The sequence below is a fragment of the Ptychodera flava genome, chromosome 5 (assembly GCF_041260155.1).
Source record: "Ptychodera flava strain L36383 chromosome 5, AS_Pfla_20210202, whole genome shotgun sequence".
NCBI lineage: Eukaryota > Metazoa > Hemichordata > Enteropneusta > Ptychoderidae > Ptychodera > Ptychodera flava.
Window position 1 is genome coordinate 31,213,939 of NC_091932.1, and position 19,399 is coordinate 31,233,337.

General features: G+C 38.4%; 3 protein-coding genes across 4 annotated transcripts; all 3 read right to left on the bottom strand.

Moving 5' to 3' along the window:
* Positions 1 to 1,250: 1,250 nt before the first annotated feature.
* On the bottom strand, positions 1,251 to 7,143 carry LOC139133505 (beta-1,4 N-acetylgalactosaminyltransferase 1-like). The gene is made up of 2 exons (XM_070700143.1): positions 7,077 to 7,143; positions 1,251 to 4,508 (listed from the first exon to the last, which is right to left on the bottom strand). Exon 2 carries the CDS (start codon positions 4,492 to 4,494, stop codon positions 2,863 to 2,865), a length of 1,632 nt encoding a protein of 543 aa, XP_070556244.1. The 5' UTR covers positions 4,495 to 4,508; positions 7,077 to 7,143; the 3' UTR covers positions 1,251 to 2,862.
* A 2,694-nt stretch (positions 7,144 to 9,837) lies between these two features.
* LOC139133506 (beta-1,4 N-acetylgalactosaminyltransferase 1-like) lies at positions 9,838 to 12,680 on the bottom strand. 2 transcript variants are annotated; one of them, XM_070700144.1, is made up of 2 exons: positions 12,550 to 12,680; positions 9,838 to 11,782 (listed from the first exon to the last, which is right to left on the bottom strand). In XM_070700144.1, exon 2 carries the CDS (start codon positions 11,642 to 11,644, stop codon positions 10,547 to 10,549), a length of 1,098 nt encoding a protein of 365 aa, XP_070556245.1. In that variant the 5' UTR covers positions 11,645 to 11,782; positions 12,550 to 12,680; the 3' UTR covers positions 9,838 to 10,546. The 2 variants fall into 2 exon arrangements, with proteins under 2 accessions (XP_070556245.1, XP_070556246.1); XM_070700145.1 differs by having other exon boundaries at positions 9,842 to 11,782; positions 12,483 to 12,640.
* On the bottom strand, positions 10,058 to 10,537 carry LOC139133647 (beta-1,4 N-acetylgalactosaminyltransferase 1-like). The gene has a single exon (XM_070700396.1). It carries the CDS (start codon positions 10,535 to 10,537, stop codon positions 10,058 to 10,060), a length of 480 nt encoding a protein of 159 aa, XP_070556497.1.
* Positions 12,681 to 19,399: the final 6,719 nt, after the last annotated feature.

Genomic DNA, 19,399 nt, shown 5'->3' on the forward strand with positions numbered 1-19,399 from the left:
TATGTACGTATGCACGTGCGTAATAGATTTTATTTTGAGAGAAACGTTAAACATTTAGGAAAAGCATTATGAAAATGCCGACTCAACTGCTTTCATTTATCCGCAAAATTAATGGGCATGGTGAACCAAATATTTTTATATGTATTGTAAATAGAGTCTTTCACGTCTGTGCCGTATCTGAAGACTGTGCAAAAACTGTTTTCGCATAAGGATCGAGAACTTGGAAAGGCAACAGTTTTTTTGTGGAACAATAAATAACGACTTTAATTCACACCACCTGGTTGCCTTTAGCTGAATTTTATCAGTTTCAAACACGTGCTAAGTCTAGTTTGTGGCTCCTGTATATACACATATATATATATATATATATTGCTGGTAAACACGTGGTTAGTAACCACCGGACTCGACATTACTGGTTATTTGTGTGCTTTGCTTGGCAAGTAGGCCACATTTTTTATCAGTTTTGCTCAAGCTTAACTTCATCATATTTACACTATTGGGATAAAATAGCTATGTGTGTGGAAACTTTAACTGTCTCGTAAATCACTAGTGATGATTTTACTGTATGCCCATTACGCAATGTACAACACCAGGTAAATATGAAATGAACGACATGGTGTTGGATATTCGACACTGCGTATGAATAATACTCGAGCTTAAGAAGACGCGAAAATTCACTATATTTTCATTTATCCGCCTCAATATTTAAGTGTCGATTTTGTAACGCAAACAGAGAAGAGAGAAAGCAGTTTGTACATTTATTTATTCCATTTACGAAATGTGGTTCGGGTTAACTTTTACATCTAATTCACTATTATATGTAGTTCACTGTAGACTTAGTGGGTAGGTATATGGTAATTGAGTAAATTAACCAAATGCTTGATACACATATACATAATTTACACTTTATTGTGTACCAATGCCCGTTTCGCTCCACTCCGATGACGTGGTATCGCATTGTAATCGTTGAGATGTGTTCATTTGTGAAACAAATTTCGTTTGACTACTTGAAAGGTATACAGTCACTTGTAATCTAAGTATGCCCATATATGGTCAAAGGGGCGTTCCTTGGTATTCAAAATGCCCATGTGAGGGCGCTGTTTTTGAAAAGCGGCCACCCGCTTAAAATCTGTGATTGATTAGATATTCTCTTTCCATGGTAACTGTGGCAAATTGGAACAAGTGACAGTATACCTTAAATAGTCCTTTCCAAACGACGATAACAAACCAAACACCTTTAAGTCACTATGATAAGTAAATTTTATTTATTTATTTATTTATTTATGTAGTTATCTATTTATTTACAATACTTTTTTTGTAATTACAATTTCATTTAAAGTTGGTATAAACAATTAAATTGGCTAGTATAATACAATTCGAATTCAAGGCTACAGTTTACATAGTAGATAGAGTATGAATACATCAACGGGGAAACCAGGGACTATGCTTGGACGTGATAGGAAAAATGGCAATGTTTGCATCGAAACTTGCTTTGACTATTCAAATGAGCTGTTTTTATTCTACGGCGCTAAAGGTTGATCTCGAGGCCAGACTGAGCGTAGACGAAGGCCAAAAGCGGAGACTAGGGTCCAGGTTAAAGTCATGGATGTTATCTTTCTAAATCCGGTTTCTCTTTTCGTAACCTTAGACCGCGATACTTCAAAGGATGTGACGTGAAGCTGGGTGAAGGGAAATTGGTAAAAGTGTAAAAGCCAGAAACAAAGCCTGGGCATCCTGCTATAGGGGCAATGGACTTGACTCTCAAGTTGCAGTTGAATAAAACGACATAAGTAAAATCTAAATAAAGCGCAGACGCACAACGATACTGAATAGTAAATTCTAAAACTCTAATATCAACCGCTGAAACAATCACGTTTTGAATAGACATAATAATTAAAATGGTATCGTAGTATCGTACCAATCGGCTGCTTAGATTTCTCGATGGCATCTCGATGGGTATGGCTTGCTAAATATTAGGTAACAAATTCGAGTATTCAGTGGCATCCCTGGTATTGAAAGAAATCACAATAACACCCTAACATGCTGATATTTCACACTTTTTAGGACGCCCTCAACTATTGATTTCAGATTTCCGTCAACATAGATATTATTGAAAAGATCTCATTGATATAATATTTTACTCTGTAAATGTAAATATAGTACTGCTTAAAGGTCAACATGTGTTCGCTGAAATAGATATATCTTAGAGGAAATTGAAAATTAAACTGTCCGATACACCGATTTACTTGTATCATTCGCGACAGTTTTCGTCACTACGGAGCGACCTGCAGTACCACCCTGCTTTGCGAAAGCTAATAACAGATGAAAAGATAATTTGCACGACAGCTGTTGATCACTCGCTGAGTCCACATCTGTTGCAAACGGTAAATGGAAGCGGTAAATATGTATTTAGAACGTTAACGCAAATGAATTGCCCTGCAGATAATATTATTCTGTGTGTAATGTAAGGTTAAGTAAATGCGAATAAAGATTGAGGAAAATGTTCATGGTCTTTGCCCAGAATATGTGTTTAACAAGATCACTGAGATAACTGAGAGAGAGAGAGAGAGAGAGAGAGAGAGAGAGAGAGAGAGAGAGAGAGAGAGAGAGAGAGAGAGAGAGAGAGAGAGAAAATTCGAGCCACATGTTTGGTTGATGGGTTGATCTGAACAGTTTTAGAAACTGATTGGAGAAGGCAATTGTAGATTTCAGTAATTTTGGTACAATATGCTGCATTTTGTGTACTTTTAAAGTAAAGCTGACTCGTCACTTCGCTTGCTATTTCAGTTGTCTTCTGCAACCGGCTAGAATTTTTGCAAAAGGTATAAAACTTGCCCCATGGTAAAAGAGCTTTCAGTTGGTTTACTTGTAGTAGTGAGGGCCTTTCTGTCGCATACCCGACATGCATTTCAGATTGTTCTTGTAAATGGAGTACAGCGCCCTCCCACCGAAGCCCTTGCTGTTTCCAACACCGTCAGAAAAGCGATACTTTTCATACTCAGGTGTCCTGATCGGCAGATGCCGCACGCGCACGTCCTTACAGCAGACGATGCGCAGCTTGCCAAGTGCGTCAAGCATAAACTCGTAGTGACCAACTCGCTCTAACATGGGGTCAAACCCAATACTTCGCACTTCAAGAGTCCTACCCATGAACGCGTTCGGTATTTCGTCTGCTATTTCGCATTCTGGGTACTCTTCCAAGTAACCGTGCCTGGAGTTGTAGACACGATTTATGCAGTGACCATCTCGACTGAAGCCTCTCTCGTAGATGGACGTCGTGAAAAGCGTTTTCATCATGATTCCATCTTCTTTCTCTACTCGCGTGCTGGCGATGTCGATTTTCAAATTTGGGTCCTCCAATATTTCAACCAATTTCTCCAGCTTCGTGGTCTTTGTAAACACCATGTCGTCGTCTAGAATGAAAAAGTACGGAGTCCTGACTTGGCTTAGCGCCAAATTCCTTCCCGCGAACCAACCCTCGGCGAACGGCATTATGAACTGTTTGACGTTGGGGTCTGTGACCCTCTCGATGTCTTTGCTGTCATCGGCGACGATGATCGTCATGCCCGGGTAATACTCATGCACACTGTTTATCATCGCTCGCAACGCGCCGTACCTCATGAAAGTTTTCGTGATGACTGTCACCTTCTTGTTGATGTTATCCTCCTCTCTGACGTCAAAAAGTCGCGGAAACGGTTTCCGTCGTACGTGAATATGCAAATGAACCGTAAACCCCCTGAAGCGAACTTCAACGATATCTCTGGCGTCGATGTCGTACACTTTACTCCTATAAATGACGTTTTTCAACAGATCGTTTGTATCTGACACGTTCATGTCCGTGAATATCTTCACCTGGCCAGACTCCTGTCCAGTCAAACCGACTTTTTCCGCAAACTTTCCCGCCAAGCCGACTTTGAGCACCCCGAGGTTTTTCAGCGATACAAATTCAATCACGTATTCCTGGTTTCCTTGCATTGACGGAATATCCACAATGCTCAGCCCACTGAGCGGCACAGACTCCAACGGTTCCACTGTAAGCCCACTGCCGATATAGGCAATCGGTGACATAGCATTGCACATAACGAGAGGTTCTTGTTCGTCCCAGTGCTCTTTTTCAAGTCTCTCTAATTCTCGTTTCCGGCGATATTTCACGTTGGTCTTCAGAGGACCGTAGAAACCACCGTCGCACTCGCACTCCTCGCTTTCTTCCCGCTCCTTGAGGTCGACCTGCAGCTGCTGCAGTTCCCTCAGCGAGAGCCCGTTCTCTTCCCAGGCCTTGTTCACGAATTTGGTGAAGGCCTGGCGGCAGTCGCTCGGTTTGTTGGAAACTGGCGAACTCGCGACGGGGCTGGTGGCGCTGTTCAAGTTTTCTAGAGAACGGCTGCATCTTTCATTGACAGTTATTTGACGGTAGTGTGAGATGAGTCCCCAGATCGTCATGAAAGACACGAAGAAGATCAAGGTATTCAGACGCAACGTGTAGACCTTCATCATTGTCGTAAGGCGACCTGGAAAATGCAACCAACATTACAATACGGTGCAGAGTGATATAAATGCAAGATTTCAAATTGAGACTATTGGATAAATTGTGTATTCGGTATCCACTCTACTTGCTATGAAACAAAACCTCAAGCAACATTCCCTCCACACACAAGAAATTCCTTCAAGTGGGAAATACTTTGTAAAATTGCAACAAAGATCGTATAAACTTAACTTCAACAATGTAAATTATACGTTTTAAAAGCAACAGTGACGCATCGTGTAGAGCTAAATATGAGTTCGTCCAATGCGTTTTACATAATGTTAGATTACGCAATTTAACTGTAATAAGACCAAGAATAAATAATTCTTTGCCAGGATGTAATTCAAACTTCAATCATAGAAAATTGATTAATAAAGATATAAAATAAAAATGGAAACGTGATCTTTGGGACGAAAGTTTGTAAAAATTAACTTGAAGTTACTATTTGAAAAAACTATATAAGTTCTATAAGGACAGGTTTGTTGAAATGGGTGTCAGAAAGAACCAGTGAACGATTCAAAATGAATAACTAACTTCTGCTTGTCATATGAGACTTCTAAAATAAACAATTCTAGAATGATAAAGGCGACCGAGCAATTTAAAACATTATTCCAGAATAATATTGAAATGCAGGTCTAGTATCCAGCTCCGAGGACGGGCAATCCAATGGTAAAAACTGAATTCCACACGCCTGCGCACAGATAAACTTTATATTCATTGACAATTTTTTTTATAATTTGAATACAGTTCTTGGTAGTTAGATAAACGACGGACTATGTCGATGTACTTTTACGTTTTCGCGGTTTGCCGATTATTCGAGTTGTTTGTGCATTTGTGCCAAACTTATGAGCTTACTTACATGACACAAAAGAGTACGCTTTTGCAGTTGTGACGTCACAAATGTTGGGAGAATAATCTGGTGGAGTTCGACTTTTTATATAAGTCAATAGGGCGGGAACTATGCCTTAATGCTACGGCCTTGCGCCCCATGAAAGGCTTGTTTACTAGGGCTCTTACAATACGTGCATTGAACGGTAGACGCACGGATTTATGCAAATTATCAGTGACGTCAAATCGGATCACTGCAGACGACAGCTTGCATGAACTATGAGATCGTTGACACTCGTTGTTAATGATGTCAAAGTATCGACGACTACGCATTTTTAAGAAAAGTCACTGTAAAATTAAAAAAAAAATTGTAATCGATACACAAAACTTTAAGAAGTTTGGACTTTTGCAGTGAAAATTACGTCCATAACTGCCGGCAGATTTGTCGGAGCAGACTGAAAGTAAAGAAATTGGCATCACATGACAGGTTTTTGTTGGGATTTTTTCAGGGGTTGGGGCGGCAAGACAGCTAGCTGGAGAAGACCCTAATCAAGGTGTTAGTAGACCGTGTAATATTTGCATAATAGCATAATGATTAATTGTTTTATTCAATTTGACAGACTTTGCGTCCATCCGGCCGGACAAAGTCTGACGTCCCCTATTGGAATATTGGCAGTTCTCCTTGCCTGATTTACACCACTGAGGATATTTAAGTATCGATGATTAATCAGAATACTCATTTGTAAAGAATTCATCTTTTCCCTGATTTACATTAATTAAAAAAGAAAACCACGTGTTTTAATAAAATAACCGTTGTCTATTGGATACTTTTGATGTATACATTGCGGCGCAAGACATTTTCCTTCACAACATGTTCTTTAAACACATCGTAGGTTCAACGCGAAATTGAATTGACTCCTGGAAAAAGTTTGCACGCCAGATTGGAAAAAAGGATCATCGCGGTCGCCACCTTAGTAAAATCGCTCACAAGCTATCTATTTCATCGTTTTCGTATCTATATCTGGATGATAAATCCTTTATGTGTAATTGCAAAATTTTGATTTTTTTTCCAGTAGCACCATTTCTCATGAATTGCATATTTGCCCCTCCCCCAAAAAATCGATATTTAGTCATACGAAACAAAAGTATCATGATACAATTATGCTAGTCCTTGATGAGATTGTTATCAAATTTAGATCCTAGCATCCTGAACGCACAAAAAGTCAAACTAAATGATGTGAAATCATTCTTAAGCAAGGTATGCGTACAATAAATGTTTACTTTATGGTTGGGATTACCAATGGTACTTAACTCGAAATAAACGAAAGTAAAACTCTGGCAAGATCTATTCGCATTTTCACCGCACAAGAAATACATGCTTTTTATAATTTAACCGTAACGTTGATGCAAAGATGTATGTTTTATAAAAAATTATCAATGAAATTTGAATAAGGTTTGTTTGCATTTGTGATCATTGCATTCGGCATGTTGCATGTCAGATAATGACAGCCCGTGGTTAGTGATGTCGAGGCGCGGGCGCTGACACTGTCAAATCACCGAAATCACTGCCGAAATTCCACCATTTCTGATTAAGTTGGGATTTTGGTTTCGCTACACTGGGGACAAATACAACATCGCCGATCAAATTACAACTTCGGCGAGAGATGTCATTCAGAAATTGACGAGAAATGGATGTTGTTTTGAAACAGACATGCTTGATACTCACCTCAACGTCAGCCACGTCCGGCGGGAAAGCAGAGCGGAAACAGCTCTCCGCGGCAGTTATTTACCGGTGTCACGTGATCACATCTGTGCACCTACGATCACTCGTCCGGCGGGTGACCAGAAATTGACGCTATACAAGCTGATGTGCACAGCTGTTCAGGGGATTAGCAGCCCTCGATGGCAATTAATTGTTAAAAAAATATCATTTGTCAAAAACGGATATAATAAGTAACTCATTAACCTCACAGTTACATGTACTTTCGTTTTTTGGTCGCATGGGGAATTCTATAAAACCTGATTTTGTTCCCTCTGGTACATTCAAGACGATTTTAACTAATTTGGGATAATTGGATGGTGAAGTAATGTCGGTTTAATCTGCAAATGAAAGCTCATCTGCTTTTCTTTTTTAAGTTACACACTAGTAATTTGTAAATATTGCAACATTCAGCAATAGGGCACCTAACACTTTGAAGAAATTTGAAAAATATGAAGATCCAAATCATCCCAAATGAGTTCCAATCGTGTTATTCGATTCTCTTATGAAACAGGAAGTGTGCAGGGAACCGAGCCGAGTTTATTTATGTATTATTTCATTCAAGTGTCAAATCAATAAGATTCAACAACGTTTCCCAACGTTTTATGCACTTTCCCCAATATTATAATTCAAATATGGAATCGCATTCAGCTCCTACCATACGTTCTATTTTATTCAAATTTTAGGGTAATGTTATATATATATAGTATGCAGTATTAGTATCAGTTTGCTGCAATCAAGTTTTGAGAAATTGATCACTTTTGTAAAGTGTGTATTGAGGCCAGAAAAACAAATATATTTCCTCGGATTTTTTGGTAAGCGATAAAGTCGGCGAGAGATTTTAAGAAAAATCACGAACCAGTAAAATATCTCCCGCTAGGTACATCTTTACTGATGACTTGGAGTAACGCGATTGGAACTACTTTGGGAGAAATGGATCTTTTAATTGTTCAAATTTATCAAAAGAGTTTGGTGCCTTACAGCTGAAAGTTGCAATATTACAAATTGTCAATATAAATAAGTCAATTGCCAAAACGGAAAAGTAGATTAGCTTAAATTTGATGATTAAACCATTAGGGTCTACGATTAAATCATCATTTACAACAATATCCTATTCTCCGAAATCAGTTCCAATCGATATCGTATTGAGGGTAGATTTACAAACTGTCCGCAATAATAGAAGACAAACACAGGCTGTGTTAACGAAACAAATTCTGAGCACATAATAATGTCTACGCAGATTCCTGCTGAAAACATTTAACATCAATTCTCATATTCTAACGATCAGCAATGGTCATGTTTTTACGACTTTACCGTCCTACTAATGATAATAAGAGTTGACGTGTCCCCTGATTAGATGTAGACGACTTTTCCGGGCCTGTGTGAATACAAATCTTGTGAAAAGTGTCCATCAACCCTAAGAATAGAGGGTGTCATATCCAGCGTATTCCAGGCACGTTATGATGTCGACACTCGCAAATACGCGCAAATGACAAAAAATAGCAATTTTCATACGCCGCCTGCTTTGGAAGTGAGACTGCGGGCTGTGTGATTTGCATGAATTTTTCTAATACGATAGAAGAAATTTACATATTATAGCGGAGTGTTGTATCTGACCAGACCCAACAAACATCAGTGCTGAACCATTTTTGTTTACTGTCTGCGTACACACATTCTGTAGTCTGCATCTATCAGAAATGGAGGCAAAATATATGGCAGTGTCGAATTCTTAGGCAGAAGGGGGATTTCTTCAGATCTCGTGACTTTCTGATAGCATACTGGATATCAAAATACCGCAATATATGCAAGCTTCCCTCATCGTTATGTTCTAATTTAGGACCTAACAGACCTAACTGTCGAAAGTTAACAGTCTAAAGCAATTATAGGTCTATGACGATTACGGTCAATGTGGACTACTTATACATCTTCATACATACATACATACATACATACATACATACATACATACATACATACATACATACATACATACACACACCTACCTACATACATACATACATACATACATACATACATACATACATACATACATACATACATACATACATACATACATACATACATACATATCCGTAAGCACGTACACTTTGTGTTAAACGTTGTATAACTTAATACAGGAGAGCATTACAACCATTTTCAGTAATAGAGCGCGAAGCCACTGCAGTGAACTGCAATGAAACTGCTTACACTAATTAGTTTCAGCTGTAGCCGTGGCCACTTTGGTGTTGAACAAGGCTACTTGATAAAGACCAAAAAGTCTGCTTGTACAAAGGCAAAACTAGCTCTGTCTGAGGCTCGAGTTGTAAATGAGAGTTTACGATTGGCACCCTGTGTTCAAGATTAAGATACAATGTAACATAACCATGCACTGGTCCATGTACAAATCTTTTTTATTTCAACTTCCCCAGACAAACTGTCTGCATGGGACATACAATGTTGTCGACTTTGCCAGCTGGCTACAGCTGAAAATAATTAGTGTGAGCAGTTTTATTGCAGTTCACTGCAGAGGCTTCGCGCTCTATTACTGAAAAAGGTTGTAATAAATGCATTGTTGCTTGGCTATTCAGACATGACATGGGTTGTGGGTGATGTTTTTAATTTCTTGTAACCTCTTGTCACTACATACCGCAGTGTGAGATAGACAATGCAAATCTATAGTGTTGTAAGTGTTTCATTGCGTTGTTCATGGAAAGAACACAAGAGATATTCTTGATCAATGATCTTGGTCTTTATGAATAGATTTATTTCTTGATGAAAGCGAAAAATTTTCGATTATATTAGTATTTCATTTTTCAGCTGAAAGCAAATGTTTTGTAAATGTGAAAAAATCCCCAACAGACACGCAAGTTGTGAATTTCAAAGTTAACGATATTATTTCGAGTCGCGTCAGCTAGCAATAGCGTGTCTATATCTCGTGTCTGCTTGGCTCAAGGCACTGTTTTCAAGCCCCCAATACATTTTAAATTGTTCTTGAAGAGGGAGTAGAAAATCCGTTGCTCGTAACCCTCCTTATCGCCGACTCCGTCGTTGTATCGATATTTGACGTATTCCCTCGAGCGAACCCGCTCATGATAAACCGTGACGTCATCGCACACTGCAATCCGGAGTTTGCCGAGCGCGTCGAAGTAGAACTCGATGTGTCCGATCCTGTCTAACATCGGATCAAAACCGACCCTCCGGACGGACTCGGTCTTAGCGAGGAAAATGTTTCCGATTTCATCGGCGTAGTAGCAGTTCGGTAGATTCAGAACGTTGTGGTAATGCCGCGGATGGCGCCTGTAGAGACAGTACCCGTTGTCGCTATGGTTACGCATGTAAATAGCCGGAGAGAAGTGCCCGTCGTCAAGGTTACCATTCCCATCCTCTGTCCTCGCGCCGAGAAGGTCCAAAGTAGGGTGGCGCTCCATCCTATCAAGTCATGTTTCCAAGTTTGTATTCTCTGTGAAAACCATGTCATCATCAACGTAGAAGAAATATTTCGTAGCGACCTGGCTAAGTCCTAAATTTCTCCCGGCAAACCAGCCCTCTTTAAAAGGCATGATGAAATGTTTGACGTTCCGTCCTCTGATTGGCTCTATTTGCTCACTGTCGTCCACGACAACAATTGTCAAGTTTGGATAGTGTTTATTGACGCTGGCAACTAAATTATTAACCGATTCATATCTCATGAATGTTTTCGTCACTATGGTAACTCGTTTGTTTAAATCACCCGCGTCATCTTCCATATCGTATAGTTTGGGGAAAGGTTTTCTGAATATATGCAAATGTATGGATGCGATGAAATGGAGGAAAGACACTTCGATCACCTCAAGTGCGTCGGCGTCGAAATTTTCACTATGATACGAAACGTTTCCAAGCAACAGATTCATCTGCTCCACTGGTAGGGATGAATTTATGGTCAGCAGTTTCGTGTTCTGGCCGATAACTTTGACCTCGTCGTCGAAAGCCTCATTGACCTCAACGCTCAGCGAGCCAAGTGATCTCGTCGAGTGGAAACCAATGGTGTACCAGGAATGTGGATGCATGAGAAATGCTGCAGAAGGGTGCAGTGACAGGCCTTGAATCTTCACCGATTTTAACGGTTCCACAGCGATCCCTCGACCAATGAAACTTATCGGTGACATAGCTGGACAACGGACTAGTGGTTCACCGGTTTCTGTCCGTTCTTTTACCTGCGAAAGTAATATCTCACGTCTTCTTTGAAGAGTGGTTTTATCCAGGGGGCCGTACGAGGCCGATCTGTGACAAGTACATTTGTCGTGCAACTCCTCCGACGAACTGACGTCATCCTCGGCATTTTCCATCTTGAAATCGGCCAGCCATTTCGTGAAGTCCTTCCGACAACCTACGAAGGGGTCAACGTCCTTTTCAGCGGCCACCTCACTTCTTGGTAACTTTGGAATACAGCCGACATCGGTCAAACCAGCACCGAAGTAATAATGCACCAAGCAGATAAACGGAAATATTGAAAATGTGTACCGCAAGATAGATTTCAAAATCCAAGTCAATCTCATTTTTAGCGAAAAATTGGTCTCGATTTTGAGTTGTCGTTATCCAATTATTCTTGCCGACAGCATATATGTCTCAGAGAAAATATCGTCACAGCCGTATCTGCGATTTACCTGTCCAAGCTTGGCCCCACCTGGCCCATCCTATGTGAAATGGTAGCAAATAAAAATTAGCAAATCGGTTAAATATACATGCATGTATTTTGTCTATAAGGGTATCATTAAAAAAGACATGAATTCTATAATTGATGTTCTTGATCGCATCGACAATCGCATCCGCTAATTCTTTGCTGGTCAGCTTATGAACTATTGGTCTCTACAGTGACATGGTCTATGTCACGTGATCCACAGTACAGTCAAATAAAACATATAACTAAAATGTGTAAACAGTGGTGAATATACAATAAAATAATCTTCTCTTTAGGGTTATTTCGCAAAGTCGTCATCAATTTGTTATATTAGTCGGTAGGATGCAACACATACACGTTACGATACCATGTTTCCATACAGTTAAAAAATCAAAAGAAAGGCCGCATCTGGCATGAGTATTCATATTACGCTCTGCCTGTGGAAGTATTTGCATACAAATTAATATTTGTGGTTACACATGGAGATAAAAAGATATGCTACTGCAGACTGACCTATTGTGAATTATTGACGGCAAAAACCCTAGCAAACGATTCTCATTTGGTAATAATGCACCCGGTTACGATAAACAGATACGGGTTATGATGTGAAACAAGTTGTATGTATCATTAGCGTTCGATAGAAAGTAAGCAACCTGTGCCTTACTAAATCGAATAATTTCTGGCGTAAGAACTTCACACTGTTGAAAATGACCTACATTGCTTGCGCGGCAACACTTATCCCATTGATAATTTTCCGTGATAATAAACGAAATACCAGCTTACCATCCTACGTTCTTTACGCCGGACCAAACGCAGTCCAACAATAATTCCCCTACACGTACAGCAATATTTGACGTACCGCATTCATTATGAGTACGTATACACAAACAACCATACACATGACATCATTTCCTGTGCCTTGTTTGACTACTGTCCCCGGATGAGATATTTTCCGATTTACGCTGTTTCCACTGTGTGCGACAGCTGGTGCCATACATGAATAGTTATTGTGTTTGCCCGAGGCTGGGATTACTATTTATGTTTTAATCACGTACAGGAAGAAACATTGAGGGTAATTTGCATTTTTTCTAATCCGTACAAAAACCAGATGGGGTTATTTTATGCGACAAACAGAGAGGAAAATTACATTGCTCATTGGCAAAAGCAAAGCGTTATAAATGATAACATTAATTACTTAAAGTACAAAGTAATAATATTTGTTACTTAAATTTCAAGTATTTTACAGTCTGAAGATTGCTAGACGTATGAAAATATTATGTTTTGTACTTGAAGTAATTTGTGAATATATATATATATGTATATATATATATATATATATATATATATATATATATATTATATATATATATATATATATCGAAGTATACAGATGTCCTCGAGGGAAATTACAGTGCTCAATGCAAAAAGCAGAGCGTTATAAATAAACAGATTACTTCAAGTACAAAGTAATGAAATCTATTACTTAAGTTTCATGCATCTTGCAATCCTCAGATCATAACGGAGAGAGGGTTTACATCGGCCTCACTGATAACACCTTCAAGACGCGCTACGCTAATCACATGAAGTCGTTCCGCAACGAGAGATACAAAAACGACACCGAGTTATCAAAATATGTATGGAACTTAAGAAATAAGGGACAAGACTTTGACATTTCATGGTCAATCATTGATAAAGCATTGAGCTACTCTAACATGAACAAGCGATGTAATCTTTGTATATCAGAAAAGCTGCACATTATCAATGCTGACAAATCTACATTGTTAAACAAACGCTCTGAGTTGGTTTCAAAATGTCGCCACCAAAACAAATATTATTTATCGAATTTTAACACTACCTACAAATAGAATGGTTCGTCCCAATCATATATGTAAGAGTGTCGAGCTAGAAATCCTTTCACTCTATCTGAGGATTGCAAGATGCATGAACTTAAGTAATAGATTTCATTATTTTGTACTTGAAGTAATCTGTTTATATTATATATATATATATATATATATATATATATATATATATATTTTTTTTTTTTTTTCTTTTACTGTAAAACTTCATTTTGTAAAATATTCAGCGATTACATAAAAGAGGGCTCGCGAACAGGATGATTTCCCTCACCTATCAGGGAAACTGATATAATTAACATTATTGTATATAACGGCCATTAGCTTGTACATTTTGGCCAGATTTCAAGTAAGTTTTGTTCTGTCGTATTTTTTCTACTCCCCACAGCATGCTGTATAACAAATATTCTGCTTAGTAGAACACTCTGTATATGTATAGAGACTGCAATTATTATTATTGACGACAAATGAATTCTAGTCCGGACTTGAATTCAATCTTAAACAGTAACAATAATGACTGTACACACGTGGCTGTGTTGATAACCTAGAAATTGGACTTTTTCATCACAATTCAGGGATTAAAGCAAGAAACTTTAGTAGATACGCAAAACAAAACCACCGGAAAAATTGCCTAAAAGTTACAGCTCTCAATGGAGTAAATGTCGCTCTTGGGTTATGTAAATTGCTTGTTCACACCCATCAATCTGATTTGTTACTGATAGGCCAGTCTAAGTATGTATACTGTTCCATTTGTGTTCCTATTAATAGTGACCCAGTGTGATTTCCACTGATCTCGTGCCAACATATGGAAAGGGGAGCTCACAAGTTGCTTTCAGTACGGTTATCAACAGCAACCATTTATTCTTACAACTTTAGGCTCAATCGTTAGGTTTCCAGTCTCTGCTAGAGAATGCTGCAAAAGTTGTGGATGGGCTGTTTCATAAATCCTAAATATTGTACATTGGAACAAGCGGCTTATCTTTGTACTCCTTTATAAAACAAAATCAAAGTTTCTGTTGACACATAGAAGAAACAAGCTGGAGCAGTTCCATGTGATCTGGGTTGTTACTGTTGACAAGTGACTATAGAATTCTGGTCTGATGAGAATTCAAACGTATTGACGCTGTGTTAACAAGCTGTATATTGTTTCAACATTTTGGGGAGCAAAGCACAAGAGATTGCAATTGGCATACAAATGATCTCAGTACAGGGTGTAGGAGACAAAATTGTGGAGAGTCAAACTCTGCTCCCAAAATAGAATTTCTCGATCGCGAATGTTTTATTCTCTGCAGATGTTACAGCTGACATAGTAAGCCCAGTGGTGCAATAACCACTAGAAGCTTATATGGATCTTTCATCTACTATGAGAGTGTGGGCCGGAGATATTTTGGGAGGGTCATATTTTGAAAACCTGTCTGGAGGGGGTTTAAAATTTGCAAATATATTTTCAAAGTTAACACAGATTCTCAATATTCTAATTCACCGGTGAAAAAAGGATAGGAACATGTACAGGAACATGTACAATATGATAAGAATTACCAATAGCTAAAGGAAAGTTTGATCTATTATACAGCTGGGAACTTCATTTACATTTATTTTACTTAAAGTTGTTAGTACTTTGCCTTAAAAACTTCATGCGTTAATGAAGTGGTGTATAATAAAGTTCAGTGGAATGTGACATTAAACATTAGAAGCATTCTATGGAAGGTCAAAGACCAAATGAAATGTTCTTATTTTTATTAATAATGACTTCCACAGCCGATGTCATTTATGGAAAACTGTTAGAAAAATACAGATACAGAGTTAAAACACAGAGACAAGACATACAAGCTTTAACAAAAACTGAGAAAGCAAAGTTTTAAAGTATTTTGAAAACCATCTCAAGTTACAGAAAAAGGATCTATGTCATAGTATTGGTTTACAAGCGAATTAAATTGTCTCGAAATTCTACTAAGAAGAGAGTCACGAACACAACTGACCCTATCGAACGGCGCATGAAAGAAAGTAGTACGCCGAGTTAATAACCTAGGTACATGAAGACCAAAACAGGAAGTAGGGGAATTAACATTAAACATTGCATTTATGCATTTGTTTAAAAATATATTATCAAAAATAGCCCTCCTTGATTTTAATTACTCTAAATTGTAAATATTTGCGCAATAAGTTAATGTCATCACTGTAAAAACCAGTAATTCATTTATGACGGAATGTTAAAAATGATACAATAAATTTACATGTCATCGACTAAATGTAACGAGTCTGACATGAGATTGTCACAGATGTCATTAATGAAAAAATAAACAAAAGTGGACCAAAAGGTTCCGGTTCCTCAAGGTGAGATCCTTGAGGAACGCCCGAATCAACAGATGCCCATACAGAAAAGGTTTTTTTTATAATCACTCTGTTTAGCATATTATGAAAATATGAATTGAACCATTTCACATTGGTGCCCTTGACACCAAAAGAAGTCAGCTTATGAAGCAATAATTTACCATTAATACTATCGAGTGCCTTAGCAAAATCAGTATATATAATATCACATTGTTAATGTTATCTACAAAATTTGTGTACAAAAAGTGACGTACAAAAAAGTAAACGTAATTTATATGCAAATGTCCACCTTCGGTGACTGTAGCCATAAGTGACCATGGGAGTAATTTCCCATTTTGAATATTTTAACTGCTGCAGTTTATGTCCTATAATAAATCTGGCTGGTTATATGTGTCAATACGTTTTTTCATCGTATTGTTTACTCATTTTTGTTTGTTGTTTAATTCATTTATTTCTTGGTGTATATGTACGCATTCATTCTGTTTGTTCACGGTCCCCCGTGGTTTATTTAATGTGTTCTTTGTCCTGTGATTCCTGAGAGGCCGTGGATAAATAAAACATGCGCACGGTAAACACAACTACTTGCGTTTGGCCCCGAACCCCCTCCCCTCCCCTTCTCTAAATGAAAGTTTGGAAATGTGACATTCCAACCAAGCCTCATTCTGTATCAGCATCCCTAAAATGGGTAATTACGTCGTTTCGAACTTGCAACAAATTGTAACAATACGGTAACCTAAAATGGATGTCGAAAAAATGAGGATATAGGGCCGTTGCCACACTTGCCTGGTACATTTTGCAATCTAAAAACGTGTAGCGAGATGTTGCGAGTGCGATGTTTGCGCACAGTAATCAAAATACAGCCAGACCCCTCCCCCTTGGCGCTGAAATTGCGTTTACTTTGTGCCTGTTTTAATTATCCATGGCCCCTATAAATTTCCCTGTGGTATTGGTGATACCAACATCATTTCAGTCCAACTTATAGAGCAAACATATTAAAACAAAGAGACAACGATGAGGCTTAATAATGATGAACATTATATGCTAAACAAGGTATTGTATTATTCACTTAATATACATAGTATGTCTCGATAATGGCCTCGGATATGAAAAATACCAACAATTTTATTACAGAATGTGTTGACAAGCATATTTGGATCAGAGTAGTAATCATATAACCAGTAAGACTTAGACATAGACGGTTCCATCTTTGGAGCATGGAGGTACCACCAGACCCAGGACCAAGGTCCCTCCACATGTGGGAACAAATTAGCCACATGGGGGCGCTGTAACAACTTGAAGACTGCCGAGGACAATGAGGTGATTGAGTTGCATGGGTGCTACATAGAATTTGTCGTCTGCATCATCGTATGTCGAGCTTAAATATCAAACGAGATGAAAGCAAAGAGTATGGCAAACATTTACTCAAAAAGAGACCTGATCAATGCTGATTTCAAACAACTTGAATGTAAAGAGTGTGGTAGGAGATTTGCGAATAAGAGCACTCTTGAAACACACATGTTGAAACACTTAAATATCAGACCACATTGATGCAAAGAGTGTGGAAAGACATTTGCTGGAAATTGTAACCTTAAGAGACACTTATTGCTCCATTCTGATGTCAGATAAGATGAATGCGAAGCGTGTGCAAAAAAAAATTGCTCAAAAGAGTAATCTTACGAGACATTTCTCAATGCTCTCTGACATGAATGCAAGGAGTGTGGTGAAACATTCACTAGACAGAACAATCTTGATAGTCATGTGTTAACCCATTTAAATATCAGACCACATGGATGCAAAGAGTGTGGCAAGCATTTGTGCCAAACGTGTAATCTTAAGAGGCATTTGTCAATCAATTCTGATGTCGGACCACATGAATGCAATGAGTGTGATGGAAAATGTGTTCAAAAGTCTGATCTCAGGAGACATAGATTCTATTCAGGTCTTGGACAACATAAATGAAAAGAGTGTTGCAGCGCATTTATAAGCAAGAATGGTCTTGTGAGAAATCCTTTGTCTCATGTTGTACCACTCTGGTATTAGACCAAATGAAGACAAAGAGTGTGGCAAAACGTTTATCCGAAACTGTGGTCTTGCAAGACATGCATTACATGCCTCGATGTGAGTGAAACTCAGTGCATTGATTTGAATAGGAAACATCCGGGGGGTTAGCGGGCCGGTGAACGATGAACTAACCTGTTTCCATGGTTACCCGGTCCAGTTAAGCTTTCGACGTTTCGACGTCAAAGTTGACACTTAATGCTAGATGTAAAATAACCACGCGTGCACTGCTTTTTTGACTTTTGTTAAAATCTGTTTGATTCTGGTCGATGATGGTAAAATTATTTGAAAATGCACTGCATGTTACTAAATGTCACATAGCATTAACTGTGAAGAGGTATGTAATATAATTAAATAGTATTGCCTGAATACATGGGTTTATATGCCCTTGCAGCAGTAGGCAATTTGCCCTCCTGGCGCGGGCAAATTGTCACCTGCTCAAGGCTTTGGCACATTAACCCATGTATTCAGGCAATATATATAATATTTACCCATTCTGATGTAAGACAATACCAATGCAAAGAGTGCAGTAAAACATTCGTGCAGAAGAGCAACCTTAAAGAACATATTATGATCCACTCAAAGATAAGACCATATCAATGGAAAATGTGCAGCAAAACATTCACACATAGCAGCAGTCTTAGGAGACACATGAGTATCCCATTCAAATAACGAACCATCAATGCAATGAGTGTGATGAAATATCCATATTCAAGGACAATCTAAAGACACACATGTTGACCCACTCAAATATCAGACCATATAAATGCAAAGAGTGTGGTAAAACATTTAAATGGAAGGGCTGTCTTATTACGCATATGCTGATTCATTCTGATGTCAGACATCATGAGTATAAATAGTGTGGTAAAACATTCACTGAAGGGCAATCTTAAAAGGCATATGTTGACCAACTCAAAGTCAGACAACATAAATGCAAAGAGTGAGGTAAAACATTAAAAATTCAGAAGGATCTTATCAGGCATATGGTCATCTACTCTGGTGTCAGACAGTATGAATGTAAAGAGTCCTATGGTGAAAAAAAAGTTGAGTTGGAGGCTATCTGTTGTATGGTGTACGCGAATATCAGGAAGGTGTACAAAGTCATTTCGGTCGATAACATTACCTTTTGATGAATGAAAGCAATAAAGGATGACAAAATAATTTAGAATGGAAGTTCAAGTGGCGGAACTGCTAGGAAAAGTACATTCGTAGTCGACGGACCCTGTTCCCTAATAGAAGAATCCTTTTGATGTCACATCCGCCATAGCTACCATTTCACCCAGCTGAATCGACGTCGCGTCACGTCACGACAGCTATGGACGTTCCTTTTTCTCTTGACACGAGCCATTTCACTCATAGTTCAGATGAATCCATTATTTTATTCAAAG

What these genes read in the sequence shown, in the direction of transcription:
- LOC139133505 (XM_070700143.1), bottom strand. Translation starts at nt 4,494, where the DNA reads ATGATGAAGGTCTACACGTTGCGTCTGAATACCTTGATCTTCTTCGTG.
- LOC139133506 (XM_070700144.1), bottom strand. Translation starts at nt 11,644, where the DNA reads ATGAGATTGACTTGGATTTTGAAATCTATCTTGCGGTACACATTTTCA.
- LOC139133647 (XM_070700396.1), bottom strand. Translation starts at nt 10,537, where the DNA reads ATGGAGCGCCACCCTACTTTGGACCTTCTCGGCGCGAGGACAGAGGAT.